The sequence below is a fragment of the Oreochromis aureus genome, linkage group 16 (genome assembly GCF_013358895.1).
Source record: "Oreochromis aureus strain Israel breed Guangdong linkage group 16, ZZ_aureus, whole genome shotgun sequence".
Taxonomy (NCBI): Eukaryota; Metazoa; Chordata; class Actinopteri; order Cichliformes; family Cichlidae; genus Oreochromis; species Oreochromis aureus.
In genome coordinates, this window is record NC_052957.1 from 15,949,699 (window position 1) to 15,965,655 (window position 15,957).

At 38.0% G+C, this 15,957-nt stretch overlaps 3 protein-coding genes across 8 annotated transcripts; 2 read left to right on the top strand and 1 right to left on the bottom strand.

The window, feature by feature from the left end:
* Positions 1-855: 855 nt before the first annotated feature.
* Positions 856-8,184, top strand: nostrin (nitric oxide synthase trafficking). 2 transcript variants are annotated; one of them, XM_031743221.2, is made up of 16 exons: positions 856-992; positions 1,082-1,167; positions 1,271-1,354; positions 1,552-1,614; positions 1,718-1,799; positions 1,881-1,943; positions 2,653-2,751; positions 2,869-2,994; positions 4,760-4,858; positions 4,946-5,071; positions 5,540-5,648; positions 5,734-5,822; positions 5,949-6,074; positions 7,124-7,382; positions 7,477-7,572; positions 7,660-8,184. In XM_031743221.2, exons 1-16 carry the CDS (start codon positions 897-899, stop codon positions 7,794-7,796), a joined length of 1,740 nt encoding a protein of 579 aa, XP_031599081.2. In that variant the 5' UTR covers positions 856-896; the 3' UTR covers positions 7,797-8,184. The 2 variants fall into 2 exon arrangements, with proteins under 2 accessions (XP_031599081.2, XP_031599082.2); XM_031743222.2 differs by having other exon boundaries at positions 7,480-7,572.
* A 383-nt stretch (positions 8,185-8,567) lies between these two features.
* On the bottom strand, positions 8,568-12,785 carry spc25 (SPC25 component of NDC80 kinetochore complex). Its single transcript, XM_031743245.2, has 7 exons — positions 12,681-12,785; positions 11,059-11,226; positions 10,562-10,627; positions 10,251-10,397; positions 10,023-10,148; positions 9,184-9,282; positions 8,568-8,901 (listed from the first exon to the last, which is right to left on the bottom strand). The coding sequence occupies exons 2-7, from the start codon at positions 11,204-11,206 to the stop codon at positions 8,777-8,779; spliced, it is 711 nt and encodes a 236-aa protein (XP_031599105.1). The 5' UTR covers positions 11,207-11,226; positions 12,681-12,785; the 3' UTR covers positions 8,568-8,776.
* A 61-nt stretch (positions 12,786-12,846) lies between these two features.
* Positions 12,847-15,259, top strand: LOC116323021 (glucose-6-phosphatase 2). Of its 5 annotated transcripts, XM_039599708.1 has the most exons (7): positions 12,847-12,971; positions 13,151-13,224; positions 13,699-13,767; positions 13,846-13,955; positions 14,031-14,142; positions 14,226-14,347; positions 14,440-15,259. In XM_039599708.1, exons 1-7 carry the CDS (start codon positions 12,939-12,941, stop codon positions 14,952-14,954), a joined length of 1,035 nt encoding a protein of 344 aa, XP_039455642.1. In that variant the 5' UTR covers positions 12,847-12,938; the 3' UTR covers positions 14,955-15,259. The 5 variants fall into 5 exon arrangements, with proteins under 5 accessions (XP_039455642.1, XP_039455641.1, XP_039455643.1 ...); XM_039599707.1 differs by having other exon boundaries at positions 12,847-13,224; XM_039599709.1 differs by lacking the exon at positions 13,151-13,224 and having other exon boundaries at positions 12,870-12,971.
* The last annotated feature ends 698 nt before the right edge of the window (positions 15,260-15,957 follow it).

A 15,957-nucleotide genomic window follows, 5' to 3' on the forward strand; every position in this document is an offset into this window, starting at 1 on the left:
ACTCATTTAACACAAAATATGGAGTGAAAAAATCCAGGGCTAGGACAATATCTAATACCCCAGAATCCTAATAATGAAAAATAATGCAGTCTAAATAGGTTTTACATTAAACAACTAATACTCCATTAGAAATTTCAAGGTCAAATTAAACTTTATTGTCATCTCTGCTATATACAGTACAGTATATAGAGAGACGAGACGACGAGGCTCCAGTTCCATTCAGTGCAAAAGACAAACAATAAATATAAGAAGAGAAATAAATATACAGTTCAAGACTAAGGTAATAGGATTAATAACAATTTAACATTTACAATTTACAATTTGAACGATTTAAAGTGACCTTGAAGTGATTTAAGGTGACCAGCTTGTAAACATGAGCAGGATAGACAACCGATGGGTCTGACTTGGTTCAGTTCAGTTTGATGGGATGCCAGCTGGTTGTGTGTTTGGATCACTTATGCAAACCAAACTTACCAGATTTAATTGATTGCTCATGTAAACTTTCAAAGGAAGATGTGTTTCATACCAAGTAGCCAAAAAAAAAGGAGAAACTGCCAATTACTAAACTGTTATTACCAAATAGACATGAAATAAAACCACGCAAGTCCTTATAGAATAATTATTACCAAAACATCACAACCTAACAACCTAAAAGTATTAACTTTACTTACTTTCTTTAACTTGAAACTCAGCTGGTTTAATTAGTTGAACATTATATAAAGTAATTCTATTTGGACAGACCTTTTTGTGGTTATATATTCCCCCGTCCTGAATCGGTTGCACATAAACCTGCTGCCTTCCAGCTTGAATTTACACTTGCAGCTTCTTCCTGTTTTTCCACCCCTCTCATTGGAATTTTCCTTTGGCGCAGTGCATAAAGCTCAGGTGCTTTGCGCATGAGTAACTTTGGGAGGAGTGTGGTCAAAGTTCCAGGTACAAAGTCAACAAACAGCCACAGTCTTAAGATGAAGGAACCTACCACCACCTGCTCTGTGAGTATTTATTTTTGACTGATCGCACAACTTCCACATTCAAATCAAATGTTTCAGGCACTCACGGTGTATTATTTATCACTTTTCAGTATCACCAGCTCTATCAAAATGCGAAACAATATTCAAAAAATGGGGAATATTTCTGCAAAGAGCTCGTGTCCGTTTTCCAGCAAAGGTACGCTCACTGTGGTTAGAAAACACCTGAGTCACTTTAGGAGTTACTGTTTGACCCAGTTTTTTTTTTCTTCTTCCTTGCTGCAATCTTTTTCCTGTTCCAGGGCAGAGTTGGAGCTTACTTACTCCAAAGGCCTACAAAAACTCGCGGGCAAACTCATCAGGGCCTCCAAAGGAATGTCAAACAAGTAAGGGGGACACTGTCTTTTGTCAGTTTTGTGTTTAACATGACCTCTTCCTGGGACTGGCTGCCATGCAGCGTACAGGAATAATAGTGTGATGAGCAATAACATGCAGCCACCAAGTTAGATGTGATCAAAACACAGGCAGGTGTCAGGCTAATTAGCCCACAGCTCTAACCTTTTCATGCTGGCTCCCCACTCAGTTCCACCCACAGTGCCTGGTGTCATGTGTCAGATGAGATGTACTCAAGAGCAGACGCCCACAGGTAGTTTTCAACCTGAGTTCACCTCGAGTCTGCGCCAGTCGAATGATTAAACAAATGTTATCTTGATCTGGAGTTTAAATGCAGATTTATGTCTTCATTTCAGATCAGTAGGAAATGCATTTCAGCAGGAAGCAATTCTGGAAATACGACAAGTCTTAGACGAGCATAATAGGAGGAAGAGGCCTGTATGTAATTCAGTCTTTCCTTTTATCAAAATCTCACTGCTACAGTTTCCAGTGATAGCACAATATGCCACTCTTTTCTAGCTTGACAGTGCCATTGAAAGAACCGGAAAGCTTGTTACTGCTAACTGGAGTGAGCAACTGAAGGTAAGGGTGTGTTGTAAACATATACAGGGACAGGAATCGGCTTTGGTGGAGCTGCTGAATCATAAAGCCATAAAAAGATTGTTTGGGGAAAAATATGTTGACCTGTACAGTTAGAGAATTACTATAATGTGGATACCTGCAAGAATGCATTAGAATGCATGCAGAACTCACAGGTCTGATATAAGCTTTAATAATATATGTGTTTGAACAGTTGCATGCCATTAAAAGGAGGGTCATGCTGAGGAATTATGATACTTTATGATTTTGTTTGATGGCGCATTATAAAGTCTGGAATTGTGACCAACCATAACCCTTCCTCCCTTTCAAAATGGGTAGATTTATCATTAGTCACTGTGATGTTTGGCCTTATGAACCATAATGATCATGCATAAAATGACTTTGTTGTGACAGTTTCCACGAACGTTTTGGCTGCAATGCAAATCTGAAATAAAGCTTTTTTTTAACACATGATGCATTCGTTGAAAATGTTTTGAAAAATAACAAAATAAAATAATAGAATAGAATAATAAAGTGTTTTTGTAGAGTGTAAAATCACATATCTACAAAAATAAACTCACAAGAAGCCAAGATAAATTATTTATTTTTCAAATTCAGTCTATCCCTTTTGACACACAGCATCACAAAGTAGATGTTATGCTATTTAAAGTTCATAATAATATATTCATTTGATTTCTTCTTTCTAAACTAGATCAAAAAGAAATTAATTGGACTAACAAGAGAACACGAGGCTTTGTTCAACTTTGTTGAAAACAACAAACACATCTCCACTGAGAAAGAAAAACAGAAGGTACAGAATGTGTCATACTGTTTTCATCACTGCAGTCTTTTTCACCATGGGGGGGATACTTACTGGAAAAAGCTGTCAGCATGGTTGCTAAAGTTTTCTCTCTGTTCTTGACTCCAGATGCTTAACAGGCTGACTAAGTCAGCAGAGATGCAGGCGCGGGTGGATGAGGAGTACTTTAATATCAACATGGAGGGTCATCAGATGAGACTCAAGTGGGAAAACACATTGAAAAACTGCTACCAGGTGGAGAAAATAGTTTCCTACTTGTCATTTTGTGGGCATTTAGCTGTTCCTCTTCTTAAGAGTGGCTCTTTATGAGATAACAGGGCTCAGTGACGTAGTCAAGAGTTTTTCATTAGTGTGAAAGATTTCACTTCTGATTGTTGGGTTCCAGAAAACTCTGTAAGCACTAGGTCAGCTTATCTCCCAGGACAGCATGTTCTGTATTTTGAGCACAAAAACCACTGAACATCCAGTTAGGTCCAGTCCAGTAGGGAAGTAAAAACGACTGTGAATTAATTTCACCTGCTGTGGTGCAAGTGGAAGTGACAGATCCACTGGAGAGACATAAATAAGACAACCTCCAAAAAGGGTATGGTTTTGCAGACAAGCCATTCTCTCCTTTTTCCTTCTGACTCACTTTTCTCTAGTTTTGTCACTGGTGGTAGCGATAGTACCTGCAGCCCATTTAGGTTTGCACAGGTCATCCCCAAGGATGGCAAATCCATCAAAAGAAGATTTGCTGTGTCTCCCAGCACAATCTGAAGGGTGTGATACTAAGAAGTGGGCCACTACAAGGTTACAGTTCTGCAGAAGAGCAATAACCTAGCTGAGGGGCAAATTTCTGTTCTTCTGCACAAATAGGAAGAGGAGAAGCATTGCTAGTGTCCTACAAAATGACCTCCAGTGGGCTACTCATGCATGTTTTTGACCAAACTGTTAGAAAGAGGCTCCATGAGGGTCCAGTATCTTTCAATAATACATTTGCTCACAGCACAGTGCCATGACTTTTCTCTGAGATCAGAGTAGGTTCACACTGAGAGCATGTGACAATCACAAAAGAGTCTGGAGATGTCATGGCAAATATTATACTGCCTGCAGCATCATCCACTATGACTACTTTGGCAGTGGGTGAGTGAGTGTATGGGCAAGCATATCCTTGGAAGGTTACAGAGACTTGCACTTCCTGTTGGGTATCAGGATGAAATCTCACTGTTATACATTGTGCTGGTGCACTGATCTCTGAGTTCCTCCTGGTGCAGGCCAGTTCCCAGTCTCACATGGCCAGAGTGCGTTGTCTGTTTCTTGAAGAAAAGGCAAAGATGGTTGTAACTTCCCCTGGTGTTCTCTAGACTTGAATTTAGTTGAGAACCTCTGGGAAATTATGTATTGATGCCTAAATGCTGACAAAAAGCACCACAGACTGCATAGCAGCTCACTGATGCCCTGATCCAAATCTGGGGGACGATCTTCTAGGACACCATCCACAGTCTCATCAGAATGGGGTCATAAGCATTACTGAGCCACATTGTGACTCAGGTTGGATCAGCCTGTAATATCAGGTTTTAACTTTGCCATTTGGTGTAATCTTCAAGAATGGTTGATGATTATGAGTTCTACTAACTGTGGTTATGTCATTTTGTTCTCAATGAATTATGCAACGTACATTTCAGTAGCAATTTTTTAGCTTACATTTCTTTTATCAAAATCCACTCTGTGCAGCAGTGGACATTGCATGTATTTTCAGAGATTCTCACATTTATTTAGTGTACACCTTGTTTAATAAGGACACAGTACCAGAACTTGGGGCTTAAGCCTGTGATCTTTCTTTTACTCTGCACATGGTCTTTCCACACATTATGACCTGAATCACTTGGTGCATTTACTGAATTTAAGGGTTAGATGGCAATCATCTAACTCAAGGGCATATATTTGGTGTTATGTGCTCCATGCTTTAAATGGCAGGAGATTATCTAAACAAGGACTTTCTCACTTTCTGCTCTTTCAGATCATACAGGAGCTGGAGAAGCAACGGATTGAACTTCTAGGCAACATCCTGAAAAGATACAACCTCCAAATGTACAGCTTTGAACAGACCCTCAAACATGTGAGACATCCTGACCACCATCGTCCAGTACACGTTGAATCACTTCAAGGATATTATATCACCTATGCATACTTGTGCTACTTCTAGGGCCAAACACAGATAGAACAGGCGGTCCAAAGGGTGGACATTGATAAAGACATACAAGCCCTGGTAGAAGAGAACAGAAACACCACTGAAGATCACAAAGCCGAGTTTTTGATGGCTGATTATTTCGTAAGTCTTTGGTGTCTGAGAATCTGCTGTTGCATTTCAAACCGAAGTATTTTTTTCTGCAGGCGGTCGTCTCTGCAAGGGGCATCTTTTTATGTTAGTGTGTGCGTGCTGCAGATAAAAAAGTTACTGGTAGGGCCTGACAGAAATCCTGTACCGTGATCTACTCTATATTTACTGTTACATAAGTATAGCTATACATATATACAACATATACATTTTTAAAGATGTGGCTTCTATGGAAATATGATGGTAACCTCAATGACATTTTTCTGATTTAATAAAATGTAGTTACTATACAGGGATATGTACGATTGGGGTGCAACATGCAGCATGACTGAAAAGTTTTCAGGACGAATTCAAAGTTTACATGGTACTTTAAGTCCACTCAAATCCTTGTAGATTTAACCATCAATGGTAGATTTTAAAAAATGTTTCTGACTTAATAAGTGACCAGTTATCTATGCTCAGGAGGAAGACAGCAAATCATTCATGGACAAAGACAGAAGAAGAGAGGCAATCAAGCTTAAACTTCAGCGCCTCGACGAGAATATTACGAAAACAAAGAAAGACTGTGAAGGCAAGCTGTGTTACGCAACTTTTAAAATAATAAGTAAAATCATTTGTTGTTTTTCTGTCATTCTAATTCTTACAATGTGTCGCAGGAATTGAAAAACTTATGAAAACATACTCTGAAAATCCATCTTTTTCTAACCAAAAGAACCTTGAGGAAACCGAGCAGCAGCTTGATGAGGTAAATAGTGTACAGTAATGCCAGAGTGGATGTGGATTTATACTGCTGTGTGCTGTTTGATGTTTTCTTCAAACAGACCATGAATCCAGGGTTCCCAATTGCTCACTAATGTCAACTCATGTATAGAATACTCTAAAATTGGATCTCCTGGAGGCTACTCACTACAAACTCTCTACATCGCTGTCTGAATTAGAAGGGAAACCCAAGTCCCATCACCGGTTCAGTGACAGTATTCTGAAATGGAAGGACAAGGTAAGATCTCCATTATGCAGCCGCCTTTTGTTAGCACAGAGGATTTGTAACTAAAATGTGACTGGACTGAATCCTCAGCTTAATAGGAACAGATTTGATAGGGAGTTAACTTTAATCTCTTACTCAGCATACTCCATACATATCTACCAGTAACATATTTAAAGCAGATTAACTGGAACTATAGTGGAATATTGGTTTTACTGGACAGATGGTGCAAGTAAGAAACAGGATCTTTTTGATTTTCCTGGAAATAAAAGCACAGTGTGCACAAGTATCTTCCCAGTATCTGTTACCTTCATTATCTCCACCCCTTGCATCTTCAGCACTCCATCACCCTTCCTGTCATTCACACGCATGTATTCTGTTTTGCTTCTACAGACTTTCATTCCTCTCCTTCAATACCTCCACCTGCTAGCTTGTTGATTACATTTATTTTACACTTAATCAATATTTAGCATCAACTGGTGAATCAGGTTGCTGGGGCAGGTGTCTTCTGCAACAGGCCTGTCATAGCTGGTAGTTTGGTATTGCATCAATAAATATACTTATGTTTGGTTCACATGTAGAGGCAAAATGCATTTACTTGAGATAGAATATTTGCCTGTTTTTTCTGAATGAACTAAGATTATTATCTGAATGAAATGATTATTTATATTCTATATTATTAGGGATCCTATCCTTTCCTGTATCTTGTGAGTCACTGCATAAACAGCATGAATGCATTTCTGATGAATCATCTTACATTCAAAATCGGCTCATAACATTACCACCTACACTACATAAAGACACAAACTGTCTCGATGCAAAGCAAATTACAGCTAAATTACACTAAATTGGTAGGTAGGACAATTTGCTTGCAGGAAAATGAGCAAATGAGAACTTCTCTTGTTATTTCAAGGTATCTTATTAAATTGGAAAAGCACCAGAAATAAAAAGACTGGAATATCAAAAAGGCAAATTTTTTATTTTATATTACATCGTTGTACAGTTCTGTGTTTACCCTTCTGTAAGGACAAATGCTGTATTTGAAACCCTTTTTTCTGTTCAAGGACTGTGAACATAGTCTAGTTCAGCTGGCTCGTCCAGTCAGACTCAGGAGGACACCCTTCAGATCCCGGCAGTCACTGAGAGCTTCCATCATTTACAAAGGACCACCTCTGTTTGTGGCACAGCAGTCTGTGGATCCTTCAAAAACTGCCACTGACCAGGTCACTTCTACAAGCACAACACAGGAAAGTGAAACTGCAGAGAGTGGCAGCACTGTTAATGGAGTCTTGGAGCCTCACACGGAAGAGGACAAAGGACAAGGTAATTAATTTACAGAGCACAGATACAACTGTTTGTTTAAAATTACAACATCTGGAAATTCAGGAAATTAAAGCACTAAAAAAATTATTTTTAGCAGATAAAACAACCCCAGAGTTGTGCAGTATAGGAAAATGCAAGGCCATTTACAGCTTCACCCCTGAGCACGATGATGAACTGGCTCTGAACGAAGGTGACACTAAACTGCAGTTTACTATAAACGTTTGTATTTCTTAAAAGCAAAGACTTAAAGTTTAACTGAAAAAATCATGTTTCACAGGAGATCTACTAGACATTTATTCCAAGGAAGAAAACGGCTGGTGGTTTGGTATGTTGAACGGGCAGACAGGCCATTTCCCATCAACCTATGTTGAAGAGCTACCTCAGTTAAGCAGCATTAAATCATCTGATGCCTGACCGACCCTGAATCAAATTCTAATCACAGCGATGCCAAACATTCAATAGAAACTTAGTCTGAAAGGAACAATATCTGTGTATGCACTGATTTTAATTTGGTTAATTATTCAACATTTGTCACATTCAGTTCTTGTATATTTATGATGTACATTCAGCATCTTAACACTGCCCCCTGGGTATTTTGTAATGCTCCTAGGATTAAAGTTGATAAAGTAAATAAAAGTAATATCAAATAACAAGTTTTTTCATAATTTATGTTACACTCGATACAAGGTCGACTAACACGAGCCTTTAATAAAGAAGTGCTTTATTACATCATTGACGTCTGTAGCACGTGTAAAAAACACAGATTTGTAACAAACAAATAAAATAAAACTGTTTACATCAATGTTTAAGTGGTCAGTTCCTTATTATTCTGGATTAAAAGGTAAGCAGTTGTCCAAATGTCCATTCACTCGCTGGGCCCACGTCCTCATTTAAGGTTTGACAGCGTTATCATAGATAAAGGTGAACGGCTTGGACATTCATTGAGCTGCGGTTTAGGGAAGGCCTCGAGGGGGACTGGCGGCGGCTCCAGGGCCGAGCAGATCCCCATGTACTAAATAGAAGCAAAAAAGTTAAAGAATTGAAAACACGTAAACAAGAACAGCTTGTAGAACTGGGGGAACATATAGATGACAACCGGAAGGACTGTGTTTGGAGGCGTGGTCCCGCTCCTGAAATTCAGATACTTATTTCCAACAATAACTCTTCTGAAATGATGCCAAAAAAGACACTTCATCTTTTTAATAAGAAGAATTCACACTTGTTAGTACAAAAGGGTATTTGAAATTAAAATCTAAGAGTCCTGAAGTTGACTTTTTATTTAAAGATTTGTAATCCTCCTGTGACGACTCTCCATTGACTCCACCGTGCTTTCTTTAGTCCAAATTGCAGGGAGAAGGTCACTGCATGCTTTTCATCCTTCCCTGCGTTCAATTTTAGCGACGCGTCTGAGAGATAAACTCCTTCCTCACATTTGCCAGGAATGCTGGTAAATTATTGGTCTCCTGAAGTCGCTTTTCCAAGACTGGCAAACACTCGAGCACGGGGTCACTGGAGACGACTGTAAAATAGAAAAAAAAAAACATTGACTGATTACAGTGGATGCAATAAAAGAGTGAGCCACAAAATATCAGGTTAAGTGTTCCAATGTTTCTGTCCAGTCTCATTTGAACCAATTTTACAAAGACATTAATATCAGTCTGTTTTTTCTTTTTCCTATAGCTTTTTAAATAATAGCAAAAGCTCATATCTATATTTGTGAATCTCTTTGAAATTAATACACAGAAATACTATTACATTACACAGGGTTGTGAAAAAAAAATGGTAGAGGTGTTCAACTTACTCTGGTATGATCCGCTTTCATTAATCCCCATCGTGATGACATAGGCACTGTCTGGATCAGAGGGGTTGATGTTTCGAAAAACAAACTGCAACTTTTCACCTTTAAAAGGGCAACAAAGTTAAAAACAAAGTTCTTGAGTCGTATCAGAAGAAGGGGCGTGTGTCACAAGGTGAAATCGCAACAACCAGCTGACCATCATTAAGATGCACAACACTTTTTCAGTAACAGTACACACGTCCAGAGTTTCTTCACGATCTGATTGTATTCACTCTGAGCTATGCATGTCTTTATCATTAATGATGATACATACAAGCATAAATATCAATTAGTTCACCATGGTAACAGGGATATGCAGAGCAGAGCCTTCATTTTAATCCACCGAAGGTAAAAATATTACTTTATGATTATAGTCTTTCTATTCAGTGCATTCAACTCAACCATCAATTAACAATTAAGCAGGAGTTTGTAGGTCAGAATTACTGTAGTTTGGATATGTGCATGCAGACAGCTTCAGAAACATGATGAATGTGGTTCCACTGTTTTAACTAATTTCCCAAGCGTTAATAAATACTCAGTACTCGTGTACTGAGTATTTATTCCATTCCGACAAAAAAAAAAAAAATCAAAAAATTATAATAATATTGATTGGTCACTTCTGAATAGCTAGAGCTTTTATCCTTATGGTTATGTTTTATTTTAGAAAGTATCATAACCATATCAGTCATGATCAGTCTAAAAGGAACAGCAAGACCAAAACCTCTTGCACAAAAATCAGTTACAGATGACATAAACAAGCGTCGACAAAGATATGTGTATCAAAAATGCATGGTTTTGCATACCTTTAACCAGCTGTGTTTTGCCGAGAATTGTTCGTATCTCCAACCCCAGATGATCCTGAAAGACGAGTCTGGCTTTTTGGAGATTCTTCAGTCTGTCTTTGTTTGCTCTGTATTGAGATTCAATCACTGAAATGTGGGCAGAAAGAATAAGTGTACTATACAATACAGTCACAGTTTAATATTTAATTCATACGTTACACCATCAGTGTCACAATCACACAATCTTACGTTCTTTTCTCTTGGTTTGTTCTTCTTTAAGCTTCTCAATCTTCTGGATAATGTCCTCTTTCTGCATATCCTTCTCTTGAATCTCAGATATCACTTCAGATATTGCCTGTCGCTTCTCTTTTAAAGCCACTTTTTTCCATTCGAGGTCTAGGAGGTAAACATTGTGTCAGTACAACTAAGTCCTGAGATAAAGTGAAGATGCCGAAGCAGCATTACAAACCACCATTTTCACATGTACACCTGAACTGAGCAGTATGACCTACATTTAAGGTACATGCATAATACTGTGTGCCTAATTTACTGAAACTCACCTTTTTTGAATGTCTGTATTGTTTCAAACAATATGTCATCATCCTTACACTTCTTTAAACACGTATCTGCAACAGAAAACATTTATTATCAGCCAAATCTGACAACTCTAATCAAGTAAGAAAATATGTATAATGTTGTAATCCTCTGTGCTGGATGATACTGAGTCTTAAAACACTCCAAAAATACAACTTTGGACCCAGTTGTTATTAAACCTGTAAGACTAAATGTTACTCATAATTAGTATTCTCTTTCTTTGACATGTTTGCCTTTATTGAATAGTGAAGCTGTGAAGATAAGAAAGTGAGGAAAGAAAGGGGGCAAAAGTGATGCAGCAAAGGGACATAGAGTCTCTTAAAAACTAAAAAGTCCATGTGCAATTTTTTTCTATTGAAATAAAGGATATTCATAATGAAAACAAGCCGAACAGGGTAGCATTTGTGACAGATGTTTGTATATGTAGTTATGTCATTAAAAATAAATAAATAAAAAAAGTTACCAAGTGCTGACTTCACAAACTGCCTGTGGGATTGGGCCAACTCTGCCGTTGTGTCTATTATGTCTGTGTATGTTTTAAGCTCCTTGTTGTGGATCTCCTCCATTGCACTTGTAAACCTATCGCTGATGTTTGGGTCAGTGATGGACATTATGGTGCTTTGTTATGAATCTGTGGTAAAACACAAGCACAAGCACAATTTTCACTGCAGAGCCTGACAGCTGTAGTGGTCGGTCGACACTGGCGCAGAACAGAATACAGAAAAAGCTGCTCAGAGTAATTTACTTGTCCAGGATATGAGTGCCGCCTACAATCAAAGACATTATCACGTAATGATGAAGATGAAATAGTAATAAAAATCTATACAGAACATTAAAAAAAGAACATCATAAATAAACAGCAACAAGTAACAAATTTGCAAATAAGACATGAAATTAATTGCAGTTAATTGTTTTTGATTTAGCGCGCAAAGCAGTCAAATAAACTTTTATTTTTTTTTTTTTTTTTTAAATTGAGTTAACTATTTTAATGCTGAGCGCGCTCTAAATGCTACTGTTTATTTCTAACATGAAGGCTGTACATTAGAGTTCTGGAACTTGCAATGGATAGAAACGAACATTAAGGGTTACTCTGTGTGCTCAGCTCTGACACTTTCCTGTAGCCTAAAACCTAAAACAAAGATTAGACCTTGCTTTGTGAGCAGATTAAAATGAAATTGATCTAATCGAATGAACAGGTATTTTTAGTATTCTCTATATTCTTTGCTCTGTTTACAAAGCTGTGTAAACAGCTTCCAGCAAGGTAAAACAGCCTTAGCATTAGATTAAAGATCAAGTATAAAAACATTTCTTGCATCATGTATGCATGTAAATCACAGAATCTGATGTACAGCTACTGCTTAACAACTTGCACACATTCCCCCAGCAGAGAATCTACACAGCTTTTAAGACATGCTGTAAATAAAAGAATCTGAGAAAATGTGGCACTTTCTGCCAAAACATTGCTTCGTAATACACCCCTCAGGTGGCTGTGTGTAATCTAGCAGTGTATTCTTGGTAAATTGTTAATTTTATAGTTGTTAATGCTCTGGTAAACTTTTTTTCCTTTGGCTTAATATAAATCTTAGACTACCAATGTACAATGACCCAGAGGTTATGGAGATAAAAGCAAGATTAAAAAGTGCAACAGTCCAGAATAGGCTGTGTTGTATTTACATTAATCTTCTAAAAGACTTATAGTTATTCACTGTGGCTGTTAGTTCCAGGAAACAATGACACCAAAACATTTCAAAGCATATCAAAGAGTACAGCTGAAACCATCGTCATTTAAAACAGTTTTAAATGTTTACTGGCAAAAGTAGTTATTTAATTAGTTCACAATCGACCTGTCGCTAGTAACAGCTGGCTTTATTATTTAAATACAACATTATTTGTGCATATCCGACAACCGGTGACATAACAGCTACACCAGATCCTACCAACAACATTAGCATGCTAATGCTAACGTTAGCCGGGGGAACATTAGCGGTTAGTTCGTCATCGATTAGCTTGCAAATGAAACCAAAGGATATTTTACACATTTGGCTTAAACTAGTCAGTCCATTAACGTTTCGGTGTAACACTCACATGTTTTGAAGAGAACTCTAGATTTGTGTCTTGCTGTTGCGCAGATCGTTATTTTCAAAAATCCGCGGTCTACACGGAGGGGGCGGGCACTCAACGACAACCGGAAATTACGTTGAATCATTCATATTATTTCCTCTGCTTTCAAATTAGCTAAAAACTATTATGTTTTTAAACCGAGAAAACAAGGTTTAAAAATATTAAATAGCCCACTCCTCTTGCTAAATTTATATTTATAATGATATATATAATGTTTTCAGGATGTTTTTTGCTGAAACGATATCCCACCTTGTGGTCAGTATGTGGAAGTTCAGATGGATCCGAAATTCCGTCCAAACTATATAAAACAACATTATACTTTTTTTTCAGTATTTGTGCTCTGATTAGAATGGGAAGATAACTGAATGCTGACAGATGTACTCAGTGAACTCTACTGTGCCAGATGCCAGATGGGCTGTGTTTTTCTCTTGCAGCATTATAGGAAGCTCATTTTGTTGCTACGTTCACTGAGAATGAGAATATTAATGAGGCTGAAAGGATCCAGCAGGTTACGTGGAACTGTCTTTCTTCGTGTGTACAATGGCTAATATTTAACAATTGTAAAAGCAATGTTCTGTGAAAAATCTAATGTCTACATGCTCAGGGTGTAAACAGTTTTTGTGACATGTCTTAAAATGCTGAGCCCTAATGGCTTGGGAACATTATTTTATGTTGGGTTCAAAGCAAAGATGTTGCAGTTGTTGCCATGGCTTCATTGAATGATTTATGATGCCAGGTTGATATAAAGTTCCTGAGGTAGGAAAGGGTTCACGGTGCTTTAGCTGGCATTGAAGAAGAAGCTGTTGCAGTTGTGTACATAGATAGGGAACCACATGGATTTTGTCTACAGCTTTGGTGTGCAGGTTATACAGTACCTGCAGAACAACTACTGGCAATACCATGACTTCATTGACTTTGTATCAGTAGTGGGTGACCCTCGTAATATTTTCTCTGTTTATTTCCCTCTCTGGTTCCATCTCAGTCACAATGTTGGCACCAAGATGATTTGGGTGGCTGTCATTGGTGACTGGTTCAACCTTATTTTTAAATGGTAAGCCTACTCTTAGGTTAGTATTTGTATCTTTATTTTATGTATTTCTGAACTTTATTCTTATATTTTCTTTTGCAGGATTTTATTTGGGCACCGACCTTACTGGTGGGTGCAAGAAACACCCTTCTACCACAATGATTCAAAACCACATTTGGACCAGTTTCATATAACTTGTGAAACAGGGCCAGGTTAGTATGCATGTACGAGTCAGTACTTAAAGCTATTAAAGTGTAGAAAACTTTATTTAATGTTTCTCTGAACAGGCAGTCCATCTGGTCACGCCATGGGCTCATCATGCGTGTGGTATGTGATGATCACTTCTGCTTTAAATTTTGCTCGGCCCTCCCGTGCCTCATCTGTACGCAGCTTTCAAAGGTGAGAGGTTATATACATCTTTACAATTAAGTTAGTTGTCTTGTCTTTTTTTTGTCTTATGTAAATATTTATTATTCCTACAGGTTTTGTCTTCTCAGGTCCTTTTTGTGGATTACTTTCTGGTTCATTCAGATAAGTGTTTGCGTCTCCAGGGTTTTTATTGCAACACACTTTCCACATCAAGTTATCCTCGGTGTTTTCACTGGTGTGTTCCACTCTGCTGTCAAAAAAAAATATCTGATATATCTGTTGTTTTGTGTTAGGACTAAAAATCTTTTTTCTTTCTTTAATGTGTAGGCATGCTGATTGCTGAGGCCTTTGATCACATCCCCTCAGTCTACAATGCAAGCTTGAAAGTTTACCTCCAAACCAACATTTTTCTTTTCTCTTTTGCTGTTTGCTTTTATCTGCTCTTCAAACTGTTGGACATCGATCCCATGTGGTCAGTCAGCAAAGCCAAGAAGTGGTGCGCTAACCCAGACTGGATCCATCTCGACACGACACCTTTTGCCGGTCTGGTTAGAAACCTGGGAGCCTTGTTTGGTCTGGGCCTGGCAGTGAACTCTGAGATGTTCGTTCAGAGCTGCAAAGGGAAGAACGGCTGCAAAAGTATGTTTAAACTCATGTGCGTGACTGCAACGCTCACATTTCTACAACTGTACAACTTTATTAAAATGCCCACCCACACTGAGGCTCTGTTTTATATACTGTCGTTCTGTAAAAGTGCTTCAATACCTCTCGGTGTGGTTGCTGTTATTCCTTACTGTGTTAATTTGCTCATCAGAGAGCACGAAGAGAGGAAACTAGCTTAGACTGTGGAGCAGCTTTCAAGTTTTACAATATTATCCCCAACACTTATTGATCAAGGATATCAGCAAGGTTGTTGGCAAACAAGTGTAAATATGTATGTGTATTATGGAGGTAATCACACAAGGACTGAAACAGTGTATTTAACAAAAAGTTGCATTTGTGGGTTTAAATAGAATGTTTTTAAATTTTCATTTGCTTGATCTGTTGCTTACCTCAGTCCATTCTATGGTGTCTGTTTTATATGTACATCACAATAACTGTAAAGACTGTTGAATTTCTTATTAAAGAGTTTCTTTGGGACATTATACAACCCTGGAATCATTTGGGAGATGCTTTTGCCTGAAGTTTTTTCCCATTTTTTCTTTAAGAATATCCATCCTTTTTAGGGTTTACGCCCATGTTTAAGAGGTTACACACAAATTAGAGCACAAATGGTTTTTGAAAACTTCATTTTGACAGTTAACACCACAAAAGCCTGAAACAAAATCAGACCTCCAGATTTTATCGTGACCCGTTAGCCCATCAGTTCTGTGTAAAAGTCAATAAAAATAGATAGATAACAAGTAAGATCCCTTACCACTGCAGCTCAGATGAAAGAACAAGTGAAACTCTAGATTGTCAGAAATGACAGTTTATCGATATTTATATTATGTCAGAAATGTCAATTATAAAAGTTTCATTTTTAGTTTTTAAGCACTTTAAATGTATGGACTTACAGCTTGCTCTGCGTGCGTTGAATAATTTCTTGTAGTTCTCTTCAGGAAAACTTAGATATTAATCAGCCAAAATAAATGAAGCACAACAGAAGCTCTGATGTAACTAGATTAGGCAGATTAGTTAAACTCCCCAGCAGAACATATTTCCACATTTTTCTCCACCATCCCGGGTTGCTTAGCATCCAGTGGCACCTGAGGCTGGCTCTGAATTATGTAACTGTCCTAAGTGCGTAGGCTCCTCATTAAGCCCAGCTCGAAGAAACATCTGTGTGCCTGGGTGCTTTATTAT

What these genes read in the sequence shown, in the direction of transcription:
- LOC116323021 (XM_031743282.2), top strand. Translation starts at nt 13,550, where the DNA reads ATGGATTTTGTCTACAGCTTTGGTGTGCAGGTTATACAGTACCTGCAG. An exon ending in TCTGTACGCAGCTTTCAAAG is followed by an intron (nt 14,143 to 14,225) that starts GTGAGAGGTTAT and finishes TTATTCCTACAG; the next exon opens with GTTTTGTCTTCTCAGGTCCT. An exon ending in TATCCTCGGTGTTTTCACTG is followed by an intron (nt 14,348 to 14,439) that starts GTGTGTTCCACT and finishes TTTAATGTGTAG; the next exon opens with GCATGCTGATTGCTGAGGCC.
- nostrin (XM_031743221.2), top strand. Translation starts at nt 897, where the DNA reads ATGAGTAACTTTGGGAGGAGTGTGGTCAAAGTTCCAGGTACAAAGTCA. An exon ending in TCCAAAGGAATGTCAAACAA is followed by an intron (nt 1,355 to 1,551) that starts GTAAGGGGGACA and finishes CTCCCCACTCAG; the next exon opens with TTCCACCCACAGTGCCTGGT. An exon ending in TTTTGATGGCTGATTATTTC is followed by an intron (nt 5,072 to 5,539) that starts GTAAGTCTTTGG and finishes ATCTATGCTCAG; the next exon opens with GAGGAAGACAGCAAATCATT.
- spc25 (XM_031743245.2), bottom strand. Translation starts at nt 11,206, where the DNA reads ATGTCCATCACTGACCCAAACATCAGCGATAGGTTTACAAGTGCAATG. An exon ending in AATACAGACATTCAAAAAAG is followed by an intron (nt 10,398 to 10,561) that starts GTGAGTTTCAGT and finishes TTTACCTCCTAG; the next exon opens with ACCTCGAATGGAAAAAAGTG. An exon ending in ACAAACCAAGAGAAAAGAAC is followed by an intron (nt 10,149 to 10,250) that starts GTAAGATTGTGT and finishes CCCACATTTCAG; the next exon opens with TGATTGAATCTCAATACAGA.